This window comes from Bemisia tabaci, chromosome 6 (genome assembly GCF_918797505.1).
Source record: "Bemisia tabaci chromosome 6, PGI_BMITA_v3".
Classification (NCBI taxonomy): domain Eukaryota; kingdom Metazoa; phylum Arthropoda; class Insecta; order Hemiptera; family Aleyrodidae; genus Bemisia; species Bemisia tabaci.
Genome location: NC_092798.1, coordinates 41,705,952 through 41,727,920, shown reverse-complemented (window position 1 = coordinate 41,727,920; position 21,969 = coordinate 41,705,952). Strand labels below are relative to the sequence as shown.

The 21,969-nt window shown below is 40.2% G+C and overlaps 2 protein-coding genes across 4 annotated transcripts in view; one reads left to right on the top strand and one right to left on the bottom strand.

The window, feature by feature from the left end:
• The window catches only part of LOC109036419 (uncharacterized), a 685,415-nt gene that overhangs the window by 124,922 nt on the left and 538,524 nt on the right, over positions 1-21,969 (top strand). The gene's annotated exons all lie outside the window — the stretch shown is intronic.
• Positions 4,528-21,928, bottom strand: LOC109036427 (SET domain-containing protein SmydA-8-like). 3 transcript variants are annotated; one of them, XM_019050632.2, is made up of 7 exons: positions 20,050-21,928; positions 19,359-19,528; positions 17,600-18,002; positions 16,421-16,699; positions 15,305-15,779; positions 9,468-9,771; positions 6,912-7,074 (listed from the first exon to the last, which is right to left on the bottom strand). In XM_019050632.2, the coding sequence occupies exons 2-6, from the start codon at positions 19,517-19,519 to the stop codon at positions 9,479-9,481; spliced, it is 1,611 nt and encodes a 536-aa protein (XP_018906177.2). In that variant the 5' UTR covers positions 19,520-19,528; positions 20,050-21,928; the 3' UTR covers positions 6,912-7,074; positions 9,468-9,478. The 3 variants fall into 3 exon arrangements, with proteins under 3 accessions (XP_072157446.1, XP_018906177.2, XP_072157447.1); XM_072301346.1 differs by having other exon boundaries at positions 20,289-21,928; XM_072301345.1 differs by lacking the exons at positions 9,468-9,771; positions 15,305-15,779; positions 16,421-16,699; ... (1 more) ...; positions 19,359-19,528; positions 20,050-21,928 and adding an exon at positions 7,759-8,078 and having other exon boundaries at positions 4,528-7,074.

The following is a 21,969-nucleotide window of genomic DNA, read 5'->3' as shown; positions in this document are numbered from 1 at the left end:
CAATGATCCGGATCATTCAAGCTCATTGGAATCCAATGATCCGGATCATTCAAGCTCGTTGAAATCCAATGATCCGGATCATTCAAGCTCGTTGAAATCCAATGATCCGGATCATTCAAGCTCATTGAAATTCAATGATCAGGATCATTCAAGCTCATTCGGGCGCATTAAAATTCAATGATCAAGTGAACGATCTGGATCATTCAAATTTGAATGAGCTGACGAAAAACTCATTCAAATTGAATGATCCGGATCGTTCATTTTTCAATGAGCTTGAATGATCCATTTTTTCTCGGGGAGGGATTACATTTGAAGTAATTAGAGTAGATACCTTTGCATCTCTTTCTTTTACATTTTTTCGTCTATTAGTTGTTTTTCTTCATTGAGTCCCGAAAACTCCACCGCACGGCTTTCCTTAATTCTTGATTCAGCTACAATTTTGAGAGACGAAACTTATTTTTGCTAGAAAATGAATAATTGTTGACATGAGTTTAAAACATAACGATGGCCAAACGCAAATGACGATGTTCCGGTTTTTTTCCAGTAGTGACACTAGCAGTCAGTGCCGGCACCTCTTTATTTGACTGCAGCCTCGATCATGAGCTGGTTTATGTGGCTTCGAGTGGTGTCTCAGGAAGCCTAGACTGTCAGAAACATGGATGATCGGACTCCTTCGAGCCATTAGTCCCTGCAGAAACAGATACATAAATTTTTCTGTGAATGATACTTTTCTCTTAATGCAAACTTGAGATCAAATAGCAGAAACTTTTATTTTTTATAGAATTCAATTGAAGGGATGCATATCCATGGGATTGTCCATGTCCAGAATATTGGTCAAAAGACGGAAAATTTTAAAGTCAAAATCTTAATATGTACTATTGAACGAAAAATCTCAGCTTCACGATGGAATGCAAAATACGTCCATCAATTCCATGAAAAAATCGATAATTTTCAAATTTTAAAAGATTTCTTCCTTAAAGGCATACCAATGCGTTATCATCGCTCGTATTTTTATTAGCCGAATACTATCATGTAGGTAATTGGTGGCAACTTGGAGGCAACGGCCGTGAAAGGACCAGACGATCAAAGAGAAAAATATATTAGACAGGTAATCACATTTTTGTATGTCATCAATTTAAGGTACTTATCTAAAAGGAAGTGAATAACGCGGCACGCTGATACAGACATTTTAAATCATGTGAAAAAAAAATATGTTTTTCAAAATATTAGTATATACTTGGTCAAATGTGGACTGCACGTCTTCTTCAGGAAGTGGTAGTGGTAGTGCTTCAATGTCCAGGACAGTCATCGTAGAAATAAAAGTCTAAGGAATTGGAAACAATTTAAGTTAATGATTCATGCTAGATAGAATAATGAAATCTATTGTAACTAACAATTATGGAGCTAATCAGGGCCAAAAGTAACATTAATCGATTTACATTATTTTAACGTTAAGATACATTCATCATAAAATCAATTTTCATCACGAGTGAACCATGGTGCAACTACAAAACCACTTATCTCGGTTTGCAACGTTGCAGACTTCCTGTCACACGGTATTTTTTAAATAGGAAACTACTTAACGTTAATTCTTGAAAACTTCCATGATTTGTCCTCTCTGTGTGAAAAAATCTCTGTGAAAACATGAAGGAATGTCATTGATTTGTTCTCCTTCAAAAAACAAACAAAAAAAAAAAAGGGATCAGAGATTTTTAAATATAGCAAACAAAATACGGGGTCTGGTAGTTCCACTATCGGTATGTGGTATTATATGTACTTAATTTTACGTAAATTTTAGTATGATAACTTACATAGAACACAGCGAAGAAAAAACACAATTTTTGGATCATAGCTATTGCTTTTTATCGTAATTTTTATAATTCTGGAAAATTCTCAAATATTACCAGCCTACGGCACTCAATTCAGACACGTACTTTTCCGGAGCTGAGTCATTCACAGTTTATCGCGAGAATATTCACTGCGGAGCACCATGGGTAACACAGCTCGCAAACTAAAGTTTTGAGTAAATAAAAAAGCAGATGATCCGGCATAGTTCCCTCTCACAAAAAAATGTTGATTTAAAACATGCGCGTTCGTTTAACGTGAACGATTGTGCTGTTTCTATATTTTTTCCGAAGCCACGGTCGTAGAGAAACGTTTGCTTTTTTTCTACTGTGCCTGTCATTTTACTTACACAACTGCGTTCGTTGGACAACTTGTAATGTAAAGCAGTAAAGCAACTCGTCATATCTGATTTTTTATGATTTGAGCTGAGTCATTCGAACACGAGGATACCCTTGGTTCTCTAATTTAACAATTATTCATGGAGGTTTTATAAATGAACCGAATTTGCTATAACACGTGCACCTCGATTGAGAATGTCGCTAGATGACGTCATGAGGCGGTGCATTTTATCTATTTTAAATCTATTTTTTCTGCTATTTCCTATAACAGAAAAATTGAAAAAATACTGCAAAATCAGCTCTTTAAGCACTCGCAGCTGAAGCAAAAATTTGCGTGCAAATTGTGATGTTGATCATGTGAACTATAAACGTTAATTTTCACCTTTACGTCGATTTTGGAAGTTTTCTGTTTATTCAAAGTATTCTACGTGAAATTGTGCTGACAAAGCATGTCTATTAGCGGCTTGAGGTGATTCGACTGAGGTCATTTTTTGTTTCAGGGCGACGTGCGAAAAGCCGCATAGATTCGTTCCATACTTCCAGCTTCTTGTCATTTTTTTGAATTTTGAGATCGCACTTTTGTTGTCGTGAGACTGAAGAATTCATGTACCAAATTTGACAAAGAAATTCATCGTAACAAAGGCAGGGATTTTTAGAGGAAAAATATCGCATTCGATACTGTTATCGGAACCACACTCGAATGCAATATTTTTCCTCTAAAAAAGCGTTGCCTTTATGACGTTGAATTTCTTTGTCAAATTCATGGATTCTTTAGTCTCATGGCAACAGAAGTGGGATCTTAAAATTCGAAAAAATTATGATTATCGGAACTTATGGAACGAATCGATGCGATATATCGCACGTCGCTCTGACACAAAAAATAGTGTCCGTCGAATCACCTCAACTCTTACCTTGTCTTGCGGTTTATTGGCCACCGCCCCCCTCGATTTTCGATTCAAAACGGTTCGGCAACGATTATTGGTTTATGACTCCAGGTAGCGCATTCGCATGCAGCGAGTGGATGCGCTTTCGCGCAGGCGAATAATGCCCGATTGTTCGACGCTCAAGAGTTGTTTTGAATGTGATGTGAACCCAGCGCGATGTCCATTGATCCCGATCAGGTTCACCCGCTAAATTGGCCCCCATTAACTGGCCCCCGTCTCAATTACTCCGCCTCTGGTCGCATGAGTCCCTTCCGCCGACCGAGGAGCTTTGCTCGATGCTCGGGTCATAATATTGTTCCAAGAGGTTGTAATTGAGCCATTATCCGCAAAGAAATGCTGCACATTGATTCCGACGCCTTAGTATTCTCATAGACGCAAGGGAAAAATTTCAGATGCGCATCGATCACTATGGGAAAAAAACATTGGATCTAGAGTCCAGACTCTTTAAAACATCGACAAGAAAAAATACTCTTGATTCAATCGGATTTTTGCTTAAATCAAGAACCAAGCCTCTTAATTTGAGCGGATTTCCTTTTGATTTAAGCTTAAATCTGATTGAACCAAGAGTCCTTTTTCTTGTCAATGTTTTCAAGAGTCTGGATTCTAGATACAATGTGTTTTTTTTTTTTTCTCCGGTGATATATAGGGTGTCTACTAAAACAGGCCGGCCAAAAATCAGTACTTTTTCAGTACATTCCCAAGAAATTCAGTACCTTCTCAACATTAATATTTAGTACTTTTTTGACCTTTAGTTGACGGATTCAAAGTATCTCAAAAATTTGAATTTCTCGCTCAAATCGCGACAAAAATGAAAAGTAAATGGAAAAATTCCGGTCCTTCCTGCGGAAATTCCGCACTTTTTCAGTACTTCCGGACCGCCCATGAAAAATTAGTACTATTTTCGGACTTTTCGGAAATTCCGGACTTATAGACACCTAGAGAAATTGAAATACGCCCTTACGCCAGAGAGGCGACGAAATGTGGAATAGTTTTGAACTGCTAACATATGTTAGATATCTACTGCATACAAATTGACCGTGGTAGATCAATCCATGGTTTCTTCCACCTTGCTTTCATATTCGTGGAGGTATAGGCCAATTATCCTTAGACTTATAATGTATATGTATTTTCTTTCTTATATTTTGATTTTTTAAAAAAAAATTTAAATTAGAATTTACCTATTCGTAAATGTAGACAATGAATACAAGTTCTTACTCGAGAGTTCATTTTGAGAATTTCAGTGAATTGTATTTTTCATGAGCTTTTGAAGAAAAATTAATGTTGTCTTAGAATTTTCGCCCAAATACTTATATTAAAGAAACACGATAACTTATCAAAATCATCAAGGCATCCTGTATCTCTCCTTGCGAAGTAAAGTAAGAAAAAGTCAAACTTCTAAATTCAACACAACGAAACTTTTAATCTTAAGACAAGTTTTAATATAGCCACAAACTTCACAATATTGTACCGCAACAAGCGTGCTTAAGGTGTATTTACATGTAAAGTATAAAATTAAAACGACACGGCTGTGCCAAGAAAAAACGCGTCATGAGATTTCGAACGTCCCCAGATCTCTTCCGATAAAATTTTCTTCTAAGAACTTTTAAAGCATATCCTTTTAGATCTCTCATTGGATGTGCAATTAAATCTAGTCAATTTAGTCCAAATGTTTTCTGTATCAACAATTTTGTCGGAGAACATTTTGTAACTTTCGAAGACTCACTCGACTTTTTTCCTTAGCGCTACTCTGCCGTGCTAAGGAAAATTGCCGTATGAACATTGGACAGTTGCCAAATTTCCTTCGATAAAATTTTATTTTTTGAGGAAAATTATAAATATTTTTCCTCGAACTTTTCAGGAACTTTAGAGGAAATCGCGAACAAAATTATCTGAAAATTTGGAGGAAAAATATTCACAAATTTCCCGCAAATTCGTGATTTACCAAAGGAAATTTAGCAACGCCCGAAGGTTCATACGGCATTTATCCTTAGCACGGCAGTACTCATACCACTCTCAACCCTGTTCTTTACCCTCTTTTTCCGTTTCCGCGGAGCTCCTTTGAGCTTTCTCATGTTCCGTGGACCCCGCCAGACCGGAAGTCTGCTTTTCCACAGTCGCTGCCCGGCTAGACTCATTTCCGGTTTCCTCCTCCTGCTTAGAGTTCCTCTGGACTAGATCAGGACCATGCAGATCCTCCGTTCGGGAAGTTTCATCTCGCTTCAGGGTATCTTCCGCAGAACCGCAAACCTGATTTCCCTGACCGGTTTCCTCGGAGGCGACGATGGCGTTTTCAGGAACCTCGGAGAGTCCGCTTCTGCCCCTGCCTGAGCACGGGACCAGGATGTTCAGGACGCATCTCGTCGTGCACATTCCGAGGTTGTGCTTAGATGGGGGAGTTCTTGGGGTTGGTACTGTTTTGGCCCGATCGCATGGGACTATAGCGTTGACGGGAACCTTGGAGGTACACAAGCACTTTTTTTCGTCTTTAGGGTGCCTTCGCAACCGGTTCACCCCTCTCTCCTCAAACTTGCGATCGGATGATTTTTCATGCGCATACTTCGATTCTTCTCCTGTACCGTCCGATGATTTTTCCCTGAAACCGGTTTTGAAGTCTGCTGCTCGCCTCTGTAGCATTTTTACTCTAAAGCCGTCAGAAATTTCATCCCCAGAACTGAATTTATGATTTGTCTCTTTCCAGTGCATTATTCTCTCTCGCAGGATGTCCGAAGCTTTTCTCTTGAAGGGAACACTCGCTGCTCGTCGAAAAACTGTTTTACCTCTAAGATCAGGCAAAACACTCGTCGCACCGGTTCTGACTCCAACTTCTCTCCGGTTTTTCAGTTTTTCACTGTGATAACCGGTTTTTCGATAGCTCCCCGCAGCATCGGGTCTGATAGTCCCTGAATTTGATTTCGCTTCCCGGCGGATCACAGCTTTTCCTTCCGAATCTCCTTCTTGCGAACCGGTTTCAAAGCTTGAGTCCTTCCGAACCGACTGAAACCCGTCAGAATTTTGAATTCTTCTATCAAAAGCAGTATCTCGGTGACTATCTCGTTTACTTTTTTCTGCGCTTTTCTTCTGAATCACAACCAAATCCGCTTCACGTTTCAAAATTTTATCCCCTAAGCTAATCGGCCCCACTTTTTGGACTTTGAAGTCCTCCCCAACCGAGCCCAATATTTGCTTCAAAAGACTATCTCTCCGTCCGACGGCGCGGTCTTTCTTCCCGAAACCGGTTGGCATTTCTCGTCTCGCTCGGGACACAGGCCCACCTTCCGGCACCGCTGCTCTGAGAAGTTTCCTCTCTCCTAATTTTGGGTCTTGTTCGGTGTGCACCCCGTAACTAGGGTTGTAGAAACCTTGCTCGCTGCTGAAACCCCTCGACACGTTCCCAAAAGAAAACGGGTTCGACGGACCCATGACGCCACCAGCGACACCTACCGGTGCAGTTTGGTAATTAACAGGGCTGCTTTGAATTCCGTAGCCGTTGTCATAGATCAAATTCCCGCTCGGGTCGTAGCCCACAGGCTGGGGCTTGGCGTACTTGGCATTCGGCAGTGAGTAGAGGTGAGGGTCCAGGTATTGGATCTTGTCCTCTGGAACGAGCCCCTGGTACTCGATGGCTGAGTTGTTGTAATAGAAGAGTTGAGGTTCTTGCCTGGCGGTGTAGATGACGTTAGGGCTGAGATAAGCTTGAGGGAATCCGGGGCTGTTGGGCCAGAAGCGGCGGTTGTCGAATGGATTGCCTAAGTTCCCGGCGGTCCCCACTTGATTGCCTACGTTCCCGAAGTTGGGTATGACTTGGCTGTTCACCGGGTTGCCTACGTTCCCGGGGCTGGGCCCCTCCTGGTTGCCGGTGAAGAAGGCGTTAGACGCGTCTTGGAGTTGTTGATCGGCCGGTCGGAGAGTATCGTGCGCTTTTGATGAGATCCCGTTTTCAACCTCACCTGCAAAAAATATTCGAGAGTCAGTCGCGATTATATTCATTTTTAGGGTACAGGGGGCCGGGGCCTCAGGGTTGAATGGTCGGACTTAGGGTCGAAACAAAACCATTATCCTCTACTGAGTTTTCCCGATACGCGCCCACAGTTAGAGATACGGTCGCCTTAATTTTTGAGGAAATCATAGTTTTGTCTGAATTGTGGCGACGGGTATGGATCAAAACGCATGAAAAATGGTTTAACCACGGTACGAGCCGCATGGAACTAAATAGAGATCATTTCAGATTTCGCTTGCTTTACTTAAATTGTATGAATCTGTCATTATTATGTACCTTTCTTAAATTATACCCATCCAGAATACTTTTCCTGCCTGTGTTTTTCCAGCAACAAGTGAATCAATATAAATAATCAATCTACCGTCTTAGTTACATACAAACTATAGAGTATCTATCACTTGAACGTTTGAAAAGATAGATTAAAAATGAATTAATCTGAATTAAAGACCTTTAAGCCCAAGGACGACTGAAAATTGACCTCACAATTCATCGAAAGAGGACTAAATAGAATTATCATAAGTCATGAGCCAGTGATTGCCAGCATGTTTATTGTTTCTTGTTTATGAGGTTCTCTCGTAGATATCGACGCAATAACAACACGTGGAAATATAACCAAAAAAGCAATTGTACTCACTGCTGAGAGGTTGGGAGTCTACGAGGTTTAGGAAAAGACCGATGCACGGAAACAAGAATATTGAAAGAGGCGGTGAAAAAGTGGGCATAATTTTTAACATAAAAAGTTTTCTATTCTTAGGTCGGTCATTTAAGTGAATAATACGAAGAAATTAGCGAATAAAACTGCTCCATTGTCATCTTTACTGACTCCATTAAGAGTGCGTTATTTTCTCAGCTGATCGATTGAAGTCATGACGATTTTCGCCGTTGTTTTTAAGCGCGCGAATTCAGGAAGGTTGCCAAGTTTGTTTTCAGTGCCATATAATCGCAGTGCTACCAATGAGATTTAGATTTCCCGTCCAAAAAAAAAAAAAGAAAAAAAAAAATCCACCTAACATCAATCAATCAACTACAACATGTTGAAATTCCCACATTTTCTTATCACTGACGATCAAATCTCGATTAAAATTCGACATTTGTTTAATGAGTTTACATCAAATTAACTGAAAAAAGAGGCAGTAAATGAAGATTTTGGGATCAAGTACTTAATACAACGTCGAATACAATTTTTGTTCCAACTTTCCATCCAGTTTGCATTGGTAGTTTAGCTATGTTTTATGAAAGCTTGGATTGGCTGTTGTATTGAATTTGCCTTTCAAAGTTTCGTATTAGGTATTTTCTCATGCTCGCACCCCTTTAAAAATATTTCACTCAACATATTTTTAATAGATAGTTGGATGATAAGTTCAGTAAGTTGTCTTAAAATTGAATTTGGTTGAGTGATCGCCTATTGTGTTAAAGCATTTTTTTTTTTTTTTTCTCCGAAAGTATTTTGCAATCTCTAGCAACTCTCCTCTTGAAATACACTTTTTCATAGTTACTAATTCTATTGTTCTCTTTTCTGTCCGCAGGTGAGTTCCCACTCATGTTGAATAATCTTTGAAAGACAAACCATGAAAACTTGGCAAGTAGATGTTTTTTTTATTTTATTTATGTAATAAGCACCGCAGTTTAAGAATGGCTGAGATAATATAACTGCAGCATATCTGATTACTGGTGACAAGTTCAAAACAAGCAAAATATTAGGACGTGACGCGGGTTGACCGATATATACTTTCTAATTTTTCAATGGGTTCATAAATTTGTTTCTGAATTCCTGGAATGGGGTACCTTTAAAAAATCTCAAGATTGTTATTTCACGCAAAGATTTATTGATCAAGATTCCTCGAAATCTTGACTGAAAGTCTGAACCACCATAGTCTGATGGACTTTTGAAGTCTCTTTTGAAAAATAACATGAATTTCAGTTATGCGACCCCTAGATACGCCGCCCTAAAAGCTGCCTTTATGAACTGAATGTTCTTTGAACTTTGCAACTGGAAGCACGATCTGAATTTGAAGGGCGCAGCAAGCCCGTTTGTAGTTGTGTTGAACTATAACGCGCCTGCATTTTTGTGGATATGCAACATAGACCCTCATGAAGAGTGCATAATTGCATCCAGGCCCTGCCAACATGAAAACTCGATCGAGAGATATTGTCTCAGTAACCCGCGTCGCAGCGAGCAGAAGGAAAACCAAAACGCCTTCGCCCTATCCAAGTGTTGGCCTGATAACAGCCATCTTGTTTGTTTATTTACGGCCCTAAGAACATCGTGTCAGCCTATTTTCACGGGACCAATGAAAAACCGGAACAGAAATGGCCATACTCTGTGCATCCTAAACTACTGACCTTCCTCATTCTCATCGGCGTTTTCCCCGCCTTATGCCTTTGTTTCGGTGCTCCTGCGCCCTCTCGTCCTCCTGGTACTCGGTGATGGTCTCTTGGAGGCATTTAAGGGCCGTCTCCGCCTGTTGGAACAGGATCCCTTCCGGAGAGTCCTTGGGCTCGTAGCTCAGGTGGAACACCGCCTCCTTCAGGAACGCCTCCGCCTCCTCCAACTTCGAGATGAGCTCCTTCCGAGTGATCTCCCGCGCCTCGAACTCTCGGTTCCCCAATAGCACTATTGAGAGGTGGAATGCATATAGTGTCAGACCTACAGCATACAAATCGAAAAAAAGGAAATTAATAAACTTGCATCGGATAATCAGTTTTCTTAAAGTGCACACAGATGATTTCGCAGTATTAATTCTCACTTAACGCCCTAATTTTTATTTTCTTTTTCTTTTTCTTTTAGTTTTTTTCTTCCTTTGGAAAACACTTCCATTTTCAGATGAATCTTCAGTTACCCGTAAACACTGATGCTTTAGGTCCCACCTGAAAATGGAAATGCTCCCTTTCAGAAATAACGTTTACTTTAATCTCTCGTGTTTATAAATGATCACTTTTCTGATTTCCGCGCGTAAGCATTGACCTCCCTTGATTTTAATGTCTATCATTTATGAACTCCCACGAGAAAAGAAGCTGTCTAATTAATGACTTTGAACACGGCGTTGCGACTTTACGACTTCAATCCTCAAGTCTGATTCAAATCTGGTCCAATATATGGTCCCAAATGATTGCCATAATGCAAGTTCTACTATATCATCATCATTTATAATCATTTACAACGTTTATTTTCGAATTCGACGCACTGCGAAATCGCTCCAAGTGCCGGGAGCTAAAAGTCGGAACGGAGACTGAAACACAGTACCAAGTAGACGGAACTACGTAAGGGTAAATTCGTCTATCTACCTCTCATGTTCGGGCAGTTTCTCTGATATGAGTACTCTATTTTATTATTTTTTGTCATGGGAACGGAGTTCCCCATGATATTAGAATCGTTCCGTTGCTTTCGCTATGGGATTCCCTATACCTCTGCGACCTTGAGCGTTTCGCCCAGTCTCAGATTTTTGGTTGATTTTCCGATGTATCAAAAACCGTTGTATTTTTTAGCCAATCATGTCTCTACGTCAAGTTGTGTTGATTGCTAAAATTCGCTTTCAGCGAGTTTTTTTCCACCTTAAGATGTCGTGTCTGACTGGTAAATCTGCGCAGAACCACGAAGTTCCGTTTTTAGGCAAATTCTTTTTTTTGGGAGGTTCTGATTGGTTATTTTTCGCCATCAGTTTTCTGTTCGTTGGTGCAAAAGATCGCCTACCTCGGTGTTCTTGAGAAGCCGCCATTATCCCACCTCAAATTTTAAACATAGATATAAAGAAATAATAACCATCGTACAAGGTGGAAAATTGCTCTGGAGGACCCGTTTCGGATATATGAGCCAAAATCAGAACTCGATTGATGGATTTAATCCATGAATACAGAAATATTGCCTCAGCTTACTGCCGCGATCGCAAATCCATACTGAGATGAACCTTGTGACATATGACAGCATAGGTAAACAATAGCTACGTTTATGCGAGGCTCGAAACCGAGGTTTCACGAAACCCGAGTTTGTAATGCAAGTTTTCGCCGTCGGGTTTATGCGGGCGCTGTAACCCGACTTTCGCGGGAAATCAAACTTTCCGATTTTGGCGCTGTTTATGCGCATATTTTCGATTGAACTTGAATTTCATGTTGGCGCCATTTTCACACTCTATTTTCACAAGCTATACTTCATTTTTCCACTATGAATTGATTCAATAAATTATTAGGTATTACTCTTTTATCCTGTGTATGTTCAATTTTTCCACAATATATAAGCGGAGGCTTCATCTTCACTAGAAAAGCCTTTACTGACTTTATGAGCAACAGTTGGAAAAATGACAGTAGATGTTTAATCATTTTACGTTCATCTTTAAAATTGAATGAATACCTAATCTCAACAACCCTCCAAATCATGGTCGAGCTTATATTCTGAGTTCAGAAAAGTTGCCATAGGTAATTTTTAGTGATGTTAAAAATAATTTTGGCAGGCGCAGAAATTCATCATGTTGTTGATTGAGCTTCTAATGATCTTACAGTAGGTAGATATAGGCATTGAAAGTGTAGGAGTGCTAATCCAGTAAAGCACCGCACCTTCACTCCATGCTGTCGTAAAGATTGTATGTCTGCCATTATTGTAGTGAAACAAATAAAGAATCAGGATATACTTATGGGAATTCCATCCTTCAAGATATGATCAAAATAAGCAGATATTGATAGGTTAACAATGTATCGCTGAAGCAGAAGCGTCTAAATCCTCTTGAGGCAACGGACGGTGACAATCTCAACAAACTGGTGACGCTTCACAAATTTTGAATTTCCACATTCCCAGAGACACGCGCTGAAATCCTGTTTCTCACCCCTCTTTCCGACTGCTCTCCGAGTCCATGAGTAAGACAGGAAAAAAATAGGCAAGCTACCTACCACTGTTTGCCTACCTATGTGTGTTTTTCTTAAACTTGATTTTCAAAGGTGACTCATGTAAGGAGCAACTGTCAAACAAGATTTCAGAACCTGCCATTGCATTTCACTAACCTAAGACACAAACCCAACCTTACCATTGATATTCTTTCGCTTGGACTGTATATTATTCTCCCACTGAGATTCGATATGAACTCAATTCAAAAATCCTTCTGAATTTAATTATTCAGGTAGATTGGAATCTGGAGCTCTCAGTCTATCTGTAAAGCGCATTTACTAACATTCACTGCTGTCACAAGATATTTTTGCACAGGCAGAGCCACTTTCCACAGTTGATGCATCTCTAACGCCAAAGCTCAATTATGACAAGTGGTTCAACGACCAAAAATTGTTACACGCCTCAATAAAAACCTTATTCTTATCTCAAATTGAAAATCTTGGATCACAGAGCACTCACCGAAGAATCTCCTTCCTTCTGCATCAGTATGAGAAGAGTGACGATACTTTGGAGCAATAACTTTGAACTAGTTTCAATAAATGATGGCTTCAGAATTTGAGTCATCATTTACAAGAGATTGGATCAAAGAAATAAGTCAGCAGGTCACGGTTGTCGCTGGAGTCACACTTCCAGTAGGACAATCAGGAAATACGTACACGGATAACACACAAATTCAAGAGCTATGCAGCTCTGATTGGATCAGATTTTAGATTTAATCGGTAGATTGAAATGAAAATATTCGGTGCACTACTTAAAGGGAAGCAGGGTGCCTTATCTTGAAATCCTAGGCAAATCGTGCGGAAGCAGTAAAAAAGTTCTCCGCAGATGATGAACTGGTGGGTAAGGCTATTACTCAATTGTAGCCTGTAAAGCTTTTTGCTTGCTTTGCTTCTGTAGTCATAAAATGTTGATTAGAGTTGCAAGAATAATCTGAAAAAGCAGTAATAAGCCTGGATTCCATCTGACACTAAACACCTTCACTAGAAAATAACGTCCTACGTTTAGCTAAATAAGGATAAGTAAGCCACATATAACTGAAGGAATCACGTAAAAGTGCTTAAGCAACAATTATAGTAAAATTATGATTGTAAAAAATGTTGAATAATAGCAAAATTAAAGCTAAATCGTGGGATAAGCACCAGTTGTTTACGAACGGTATGATAATAAATCCGCCATATTGCCGATCGCGCACCTGAAAATCGCATTTGAAGTCGAATTTCAACTAATTTCAACCTCCGGTTCGTTTATGCGGAGTGCGAAAACCTAGTCTTTAGTGTAAAATAAGGTTTCAAACACAAATTTCGGAAACCTACATTTCGTTAGTTCCGTATCGTTTATACCGTGATTTGAACCTTGGTTTCAAACTCAGGTTTCGATTGAAGTTAGGTTAAGAGGCTCGCATAAACATAGCTAATGTCTCACAGAGTAATGCGCTTTAATCCGATGTCTCTTATGACGCCAGTGGCCGAACTGCCGAAATCTCAAGGTCGTCTTTTGTGAAGCCCCGCTCAGCGTCCGAGATCACTTAACTGTGCTATTTTCTCCCTTTGCTCTCATACGGCGAGATGGCTCAGTCAGCAGAGACACCATTCTGACGTCGGGTAAATGTCACTTTTTGTGCGAGCGGGGGTTCGAATCTCGTAGACGACAGTTAATTTTTACTGGTTGTATTGAATGTTTTAGACCAATCATCTAACAATAATTAATACTTGGCAACTTAGGAAGCACATAGGTCCCTTATGATGCGTATTCAGGCATATGTGTAGAGTAAAAATATCATACGTAGGGTGTCCCAAAAGTACCGGGACTGGTTCTGTAACTTCAAAAGTAAGATAGATACAGACATGATTTTGGTCTCATTTTAAAGATCAACTCAATACCTATCGATTAAAACCAAGATCAGCTCAATCGGATAAAAATTGACCGAGTTATGACAATTTGAAATTAGTGAGGAAAGTTTACCCCTACGGTTTTTAGGAAGATTTTTCGCTTACCAGGATTCAAAAAGTTAATATTCGTATCCACTTTCCTCCGAATCTTCCATAACTTCCTTTTGCTTTTCAAAGTACCGTCCATCAAACCGGATGCACTTTATCATGCGCTCTTGCCACTTATCCAACATTGTTTTCCTGAATTCTTCCTCTGGGATGGCGTTGAAAAAGTTTTGAATTGCATTCTGGATTTCGGTCTTCGATTCGAATCTTCGTCCACGAAGCTCCTTTTTAAGTGTAGGAAACATCCAAAAATCACATGGAGCCAAGTCAGGGCTGTAAGGGGGATGAGGGATTGTTTCAACTCCATTTTTACTCATAAATTCACGTGTTAAGCTCGATGTGTGAGGCCGCGCTTGTCTCGATGGAGTATCCACGAAGCTTTCAAGTCCGATCGTTTCCGGGAAATGTGCATTCTCAACTCCTTTAGCACTTTGCAATAATACGCACTGTCAACTATTGTGTTTGGTGGTACAAAATGTTGATAAATGACACCTCGAAAATGAAAAAAACACAATAAGCATCACTTTATAGGCCGACTTTTCGATTTACGGCGATGAAGAATCTTCCTTAAAAACCGTAGGCGTAAACTTTCCTCGCTGATTTCAAAGTGCCATAACTTGGTCAATTTTTATCCGATTGAGCTGATCTTGGTTTTAATCGATAGGTATTGAGTTGATCTTTAAAATGAGATCAAGATCATGTCTGTATCCATCTTACTTTCGAAGTTACAGAACAAGTCCCGGTGCTTTTGGGACACCTTTTGTATACTTTACGCCGAATAAGCGAACCTGAAACTTAAATGCGGTAACTTCCGAAAACCATAAATAATCCAACGAAAATAAATAATTGGTACATAACAGCTTTCTTGTATGCAAAGAAAATAATTAAAAATGTTAAAAAAGAGATGTCAACACAAAATTACATAGCCCCTTCAATTCAGAAGATACTACAAACGAACTGTACCTTAACATTTTCATATCCCAGAAGCTAACGTTCCCATGACGAATATTGCTATCGCTAGCGATTGCAAAATCCAACTTGTTTTTTATTACGTTTTCTTTCCATATTTTTGACTACTTGGTGGTAGTTTTGTCTGCGTCCGGAGGTTTAACGTCCCACCACTTGAACGTATTTCTGCCGAATGGAACTATCTGCGTCATGACGTGAGCCCTGTTATGCATACATTCTAAAGGGCCTCAGGGCTCATGTCGTAACGTACATAGTTCCGTTGGGCAGAAATACGTCCATTTAGAGCGCTCCCACGGATCGTCAAATCCAATGATAGATGTTACTTTTTTATACAGTATGCATACCTCTTAGCCTAGATATACCGGGCTCGATCAGCCTAATAACCGGTAATATCTGCCGACACAACTCGATCTTCTTCCTGAGCAGCTTCTTACACGGCTTGACTTCCACCAATAGGTTGGACCGATACCGCTCGATGAGCATCTGTTTGAGATCGATCATGATGGCGTGGTTTGGGTGGAACGTCCGCGAGAACCGGGCCAAAACCGCCTCGAGCGCTCTCTGGTTTTGCAAGTCCAAAGTGTCGAGCACCCGCCGCGCCTCGAAGATGGTCGTCCTCACGACGTCGTCTTTGAGGGTCTTGGAGCAGTTGGAGCAAGTCCACTCCGTCTCGTGTTTGGTGAGGATGCCGTCCTTGTGGCACGCCGGGCAGTTGAGGGAGTTCATGTGGGTGCCCAGCTCAGTCGGGTCCAAGCACCGCTCGCAGCGGCACAAGAAGTATTTCTCCTCACTCAGCATGTCTTGACGCTCTGTCGTGCTCTGAAAAAGTGCAAAGAACATCAGGAAGTTACCTATTTGTTATGAATTTTACCTTTCGGCGATATTGTTTTTTAAGCGCTCAGCTGATAAGGAGCGGTTTTTAATTTCAACCTGCCTCTTGTTCTAGCATACTGGTGGCGAGGCGTACTTTTTATCGATCCTCTATTTTACGATACAACTATTCGAGCATGGTTGCAGGCCTGTTGCATACTCGTCGTTTTGAAGGAGTTCTGTTTGATTAGACAAGATTTCCTCAGTGAAATTACGCATTTTTATGACACTTTTTTTATTCAAGCAGTCTATAGGAGTGAGGAATCACTCTTACGTCTGAGGAAGGAAGTTATTTAGTCTAAATTAGGGTTAGGATCGCATTTATCATCGATCTTTCAGCATGCAGGGAAGTCGTGTTTTCTCTCACGCCACTCAATGCCCTAAAAATATATGTGGAGAAATGAAAAGTCAAGAAGATCAACTGCGGCAACCTTGCTGACGTGCTCGGTCATGTCTCTGGAGATTTTGACTTTTTTAGGAGCTCTTAGCTAATATGTTAAACAGATTTTTTGAGCCTCTGAAATCTTGCCTCAACTCTCTTTAATTTTCGCGACTATTACCATCTAGCTTAAACGACCGAATTTTAGTACCTTTATCGGTCCGGTATAATTAAAAGATATGATCTCTCCTTTTTCGACTGGAACAGCGGCCCTGAGTACCAACTGAAAGTCGTTGGACACGGCTAGATGAGTGTTGGGAACGCAGCTGTGTGACATGAGCGAGGCCTTCAGGTAGATGCCTTTGAGCCTTTCGGCCCTTCCGCTAGCGTTTTCCGGCCCCCGGATTTCAAAACTGTTCACGTCTATGATACTGCACAGTTTGTGCATCAGCTCGGCGTCGTTTGAGATTACTCCTGCCTCTTGCAGCTCCTGCGGGAAAATCATAACGCTTGAAAAAAAACTCTAAAGATATTTAGCAATTTTAATTCCTTTTTTTCAATAATAATTATAGCGAATGTAACACATAGTTGTGCAAAATTAGAGTGCTTACTGCTTGGTGAATGGATAAAAATGTCACTCTTCGTCAATTATTCATTACTCATTCCCTTCATCTTTATCCAAGTTATGGATCGTTGGATGAATCCAAGTTTATCCAATTAGGCAAAAAAACACCTACACGTTTAAATAGTTTCATCCGTAGATATTGAAGGGGCCGAAGAGAGGAAAGTCCTCCGCTGACAGTTATGGCCAGCATCGCTAGCTTTCATTCATAAGAAATATGAACTTGTCCGTAACGTGACTCAATGCATTTTCAAAACTATAAGTACCTGAATTGACGGGGCTTAGAGGACAAGACGCATAAGTGCAGAAGTTGCTGTTTATAGAAATACGTGTTATTAAAGTTTTAAAAGCACATAGAACCAAACAGAATTGTCAAACTCACTTTTTGATGCTTTAAAATCGAATTGTTGTAGTAAATTCTCACAGAATATATTTCAAGACTAGTTTTAATTGGACGTATTTCTGTCAAACGGAACTAAGTGCCAAATTGAGTTCCTTTTGAGGATTTTAGAATCCCGGATAGCGCGTTCTGTCAAACGGAACTAAGTGCCATGGAAAAGCATTGCGAGTATAGGATGGAACGAGCATCGCGTTCCGCAACACCCGCCAATCCTAGCCCCCCCCCCCCCCTCTCCCTTCCTCCCCGGATGGCGCTTAGTTCCGTTTGATAGAAATGCGTCCAATTTCAATCATCAATACCTCAATTTTTTAAAAAATTGCATTTGCACGCCTTGTCCTCCAAGCCCCTCAGTTAACACTTGAGCATACCTGCACCACAAACCGTTGTATAACACTCCACCGGACCGAGCCCCTCCTCTCTTTCTCGTGAGTCTCGAGGCCGAGGACATCCTGCCATCGCGTGTCCGGCTCCGGGTCGGTCTTCAACCCCTTGACGCCCAAGTAGCAGCGGAGCGGGAGCACCCACTGGGCGTTGACGGCGACGTTGCGCCCTCGAAGGGCGGCGCACTCGGATGCGTGGGCGCCCCCCTCGCACGGCGCCCCGCACACCCAGGCGCCCCCGCAGCGCCCGCACAACCGCGGCCGTGGTCCCGGCAGCGTCCGGTAGCAGGAAACGCACACCGGTGTTGACCCCACTCGCGGGCCCGCCACCAGAGGGCGCTCCCGCAGGAGGAGTTCGCCTTGGCGCAGGGGGCGCGCGGCTATCAAGTGCCTACGGGAAAAATATTGGAAAAATAGTAAGGTTGAATTTCCAAGGTTTTAGGCAGCGAGCTGATTACTGGAATTGATAGAAAAAACAATAGACAAGGAGACTGAGAGAAAATGGGGTCCTATTTGAACTACATGTTGCAATTTGGAACTATAAATTCTGGCCCGATTTAAAAGCAACGTATGTGCCATTAGTTTCCCTATGCACATCAGTGTTTTTCCAGAAGAGCCAGAATTCATAGTTCAAAATTGCAAAATGCAGTCCATTTAATGAAACGGGTGGTTCTTATAGATCAAAGAGGAAAACGATGAACTATACCATTGGAGTGTCTTCGTGGGCTGCCGTTAGTTACTACCTCCGATGTTCATTTGCAACCATCCGCCTCCACATGTAGGATCATTCCATTTTCCATGCATTACTCCTCTATGTCCATCGTTTCGTATGTCAATTTCAATATTCAGCCCGGTGGTCAAAATGTCTGACTCTAGGTCAGTAGGTCCTTGGTTCAAATCCCCTTGGTGATGGCACATTTTCATAGCACTGACGAGTGTATCGGCAGATACTGATAGCTTTCGGCCTTAATCCTTGAAAATTTTAAAGCATCGAGCTTGGATGTACATGTCGAAGGCAATTAGTCAAATTAGGTATTTTATCAAATGCCTAGGCCGGTAGTTAAATTTTGACAGTTTATGGAATTCTGTAAATTTATGGCGAGTTCACAGGTTTTGAAGATTTTGGGAGGAATAACTCTTCAAATCCGCGAACTCTTCTTCTTCCTTCCTTTTTACATGCCTTAAGTATATTTAAATGTTAAAATTTAAAACATTCTATGTTTTATGACGTGCTGAAAATTTCATGAGAAGTGCGCATTCAGGATCTTAAAATCGTTTAAAATACTATTAAATTCTGCATATATTTACAGAGAATTCTTACTTACAGGAACAACGAATTCTTTTGTCTAAAATTAGGGTAAAAAATCAAATTTTTAATCTCGGTAAGAATATTTGACTATTTGCCAAAATGCCTAATTTTACTATTTGCCTTCGCTATATGCAAGCCCTCTAGCTCGATGTTCTCTCAAGGTCGTAGAATCCTCCAAGGAGTAAAAACCACAAATATGATTCAAAAATATGTGTAAGTTAAAGTCAGAATTGCATCCACACTAGCTTTCTTTAAAAACACGGTGAAAATAGGTTGTGAAAAAATTTGTCAATATCAAGATCCAAGATTCAAAGATTTCTCCAACCTGAACAATTGAGTAATAATTATTTCTGTTACTTTTCATTCTTGTAAAATTCCTAAAATTTGATGAATCTAGCATCTGCAGTACCAATAATTGTAATAAATTAAAATACAAACCTGCCGAGTGTCTCATTATGTGCCACCAAAATAGGAGCACAGCGGAGTTTGTGCTTCGGCCAATCCTCTTTCTGATGATTCCTGTCACAGTAATGAGTTTGCGCACAATTTTGACATGTGAACGAGGCAGGAGCTGAGCACACTTGGCACTCTCTTTTCATTATAGAACCCTGAAATTGCATCAATGGATTAAATGATACACGCTTGCTACTTATTTAATAACCAGTAAAATGCCAAATCAGCTCGTAAGAATATTTCATTTGAGTAAGTAAGCGATTACATATTTTTCTTTGAATAATGATCTAACGCAATTTTGTTAATTTGATTTTGATTTTTGGACTGGAAGCAAGTGGAGTGCCTAGAAAAATGTCTTGTGGGCATTGGAATGTTGACCAGGTTTGAAAAAAGAAAGTCCAAAAATGATTGGATGAATCAATGGATTACATTATTCCTATGTATACTGAGTATTACCTTTGAGTATTACCTGAGTATACTTTTGTATTTACTGAGGTGAGGTATTTTTCTCTCTCCAAAAGTAAATAAAAATCCCTTATGATAACGGATTATGGCCTTATTTTTAAAGCTGGGGGGTATATTCATTAAAATTTGTATAGAAACAAAATACAACTGAAAATAAATGAACTAGAAAACACCGCAATTTCACTGTATTGACCTCAAAAATTACATTTACCAGCAAGCTACACAAATATGGTTCTGTCCTGGTGTCAAGGTATCTCGATCATCCAATCCAAGCCCGTCAAAAAGAAAGACTCGTCAAAGAAATTTCTCGATGATTCTTTTCCCAGTCGAGCATAAACATCAAACGTCCTCGTCAAACGGCGTGTTTATCCAAACACGCTCTACGCGAAAAGCCGTGTTAAACACAGTTTTAACGAGTGGCGATGCGCTATTAATGAGGGATCTACTCACACGAGACCTGTTAACTATGATAAAACGCTCTGTCCGATGACAAAAGTGAATGGCACAGTTTTGGACCGCGGACAAAATTGGTGAAAAAATCGCTCGGGGCTTGAATGAAAGAAAAGAACTGCCGGGTACATAGACCCGAGGAACAGAAAAAATAGCCGGGCCCCCCTCCAGTCATCCGGCCAAAAGACTTTCGTCTTCGTCTGGAATCGTATACTTGTACAAGAGGAAGAGAGACAGAGATAGTGCTCATCACGTGACCTCTATTTCTCTCTTGGTTTGTTTTACTGTGTGAACTTGGAAAGAGAAGGAGATAGATGGATAGTCCGAGTGCTACATCTGCTCTGATCCCCTCTTTGTCGGAGGATGTATTTTTAGTCGGAGATTGTCGCAGCACTAGCTCGCGCTATGCTCGTAATTCAGTCTTGAATATATTGTGCACCATATGAGGCTGAGCACCACGCTATTAAAATTTATCGTAACCACTATGAAGTATTTTTCATCATGATCTATGAACTTTCTTGCTCATGGCTGATTGTTCACACTGATTCCAATTAATTCATGTTTTTTGCAAGAGGGTATTGTTCTTTTCGGTCATCAGGAAAGTATATTGTTTTGTTATACTTGTGCGGGGTAAAAATTATGATTCCGATCTTTTTGTTTTTATTTTAATCGCTGTTTTTTTATAAGAACGAATGCCGAATATTGAAAAACTTGATATAAGTCATAGAATATCAAAGTATACTGAATATTTGCAGGATTTTTTCCCCCAATTAAGCAACTCAGCTGCCATTTTATCTTAAAGTAAATAAAATCCCATTAGTTTTTATCCTTTTATATTCATAAAAATCACCAAACTCTTCGACCAAAAGCGACGAAAGTTGAGGATGTTTACGGACGGAAAAATAGTTTTTGTATCAAAATATTCCAAAACCTAGCGGAGAACCAATTAAGACTCAACAAGTCATTCGTATCAAGTAACATTTGGTATTTTTAATCCAAAAATAATCGCTCTGAATTATTATTTTTCCAACCAAACTCCTTCTCAGAAGTTCTTCATCGCTTCACAGCAGTTATTAAAGTATCGGCTCTTTCACCACCCGCTCACAAGATTATTTTGTTATTGAAAGTGTCCCTTCTCAAAAATCATGATTGTTCACCAAATGGTTCCTAAAATTTTTGGGTGAAGTTTGAATTCTGCTGCTCTTCTCCAATTCAACTTAATTCCTGTTATTAGCAGCATGAGTGTCCAGCTAATCAGAAGTTCCGGTGCCTTAATTTCTACGTGAATGCATGACACCTAACTCTAACTTTGGAGGATGACTAGCTGCATACAAGCATTGTCATCCGCGCAGCGTGTAAGGACTCGCCACGCGCGTAATAGCTTTCATAAAGAACTGGACTGCATTTTGCAATTTGGAACTATAAATTCTGGCCCGGTTTAAAAACAACGTATGTGCCATTAGTTTCCCTATGTGCATAAGTGTTTTTTTCAGATGAGGCAGAATTTATAGTTCCAAATTGCAAAATGTAGTCCAACTCATAAACAATAATATTCCTGAATGAATTTAGCAAATGAGTTCATGAATTAACATCAGTGAGGTTAATATCCAAAAAATATTTTAGTCCCTTCAATGTTAGAGCTGTTTTTCTTCTCTCGTTTAATTTCTTTCAGGAATACTTG

Coding starts and splice junctions, on each gene's coding strand:
- LOC109036427 (XM_072301345.1), bottom strand. CDS start 7,858: ATGTTAAAAATTATGCCCACTTTTTCACCGCCTCTTTCAATATTCTTG. Junction 7,075..7,758: donor AGACTCCCAACCTCTCAGCA/GTGAGTACAATT, acceptor TATTTTTTGCAG/GTGAGGTTGAAAACGGGATC.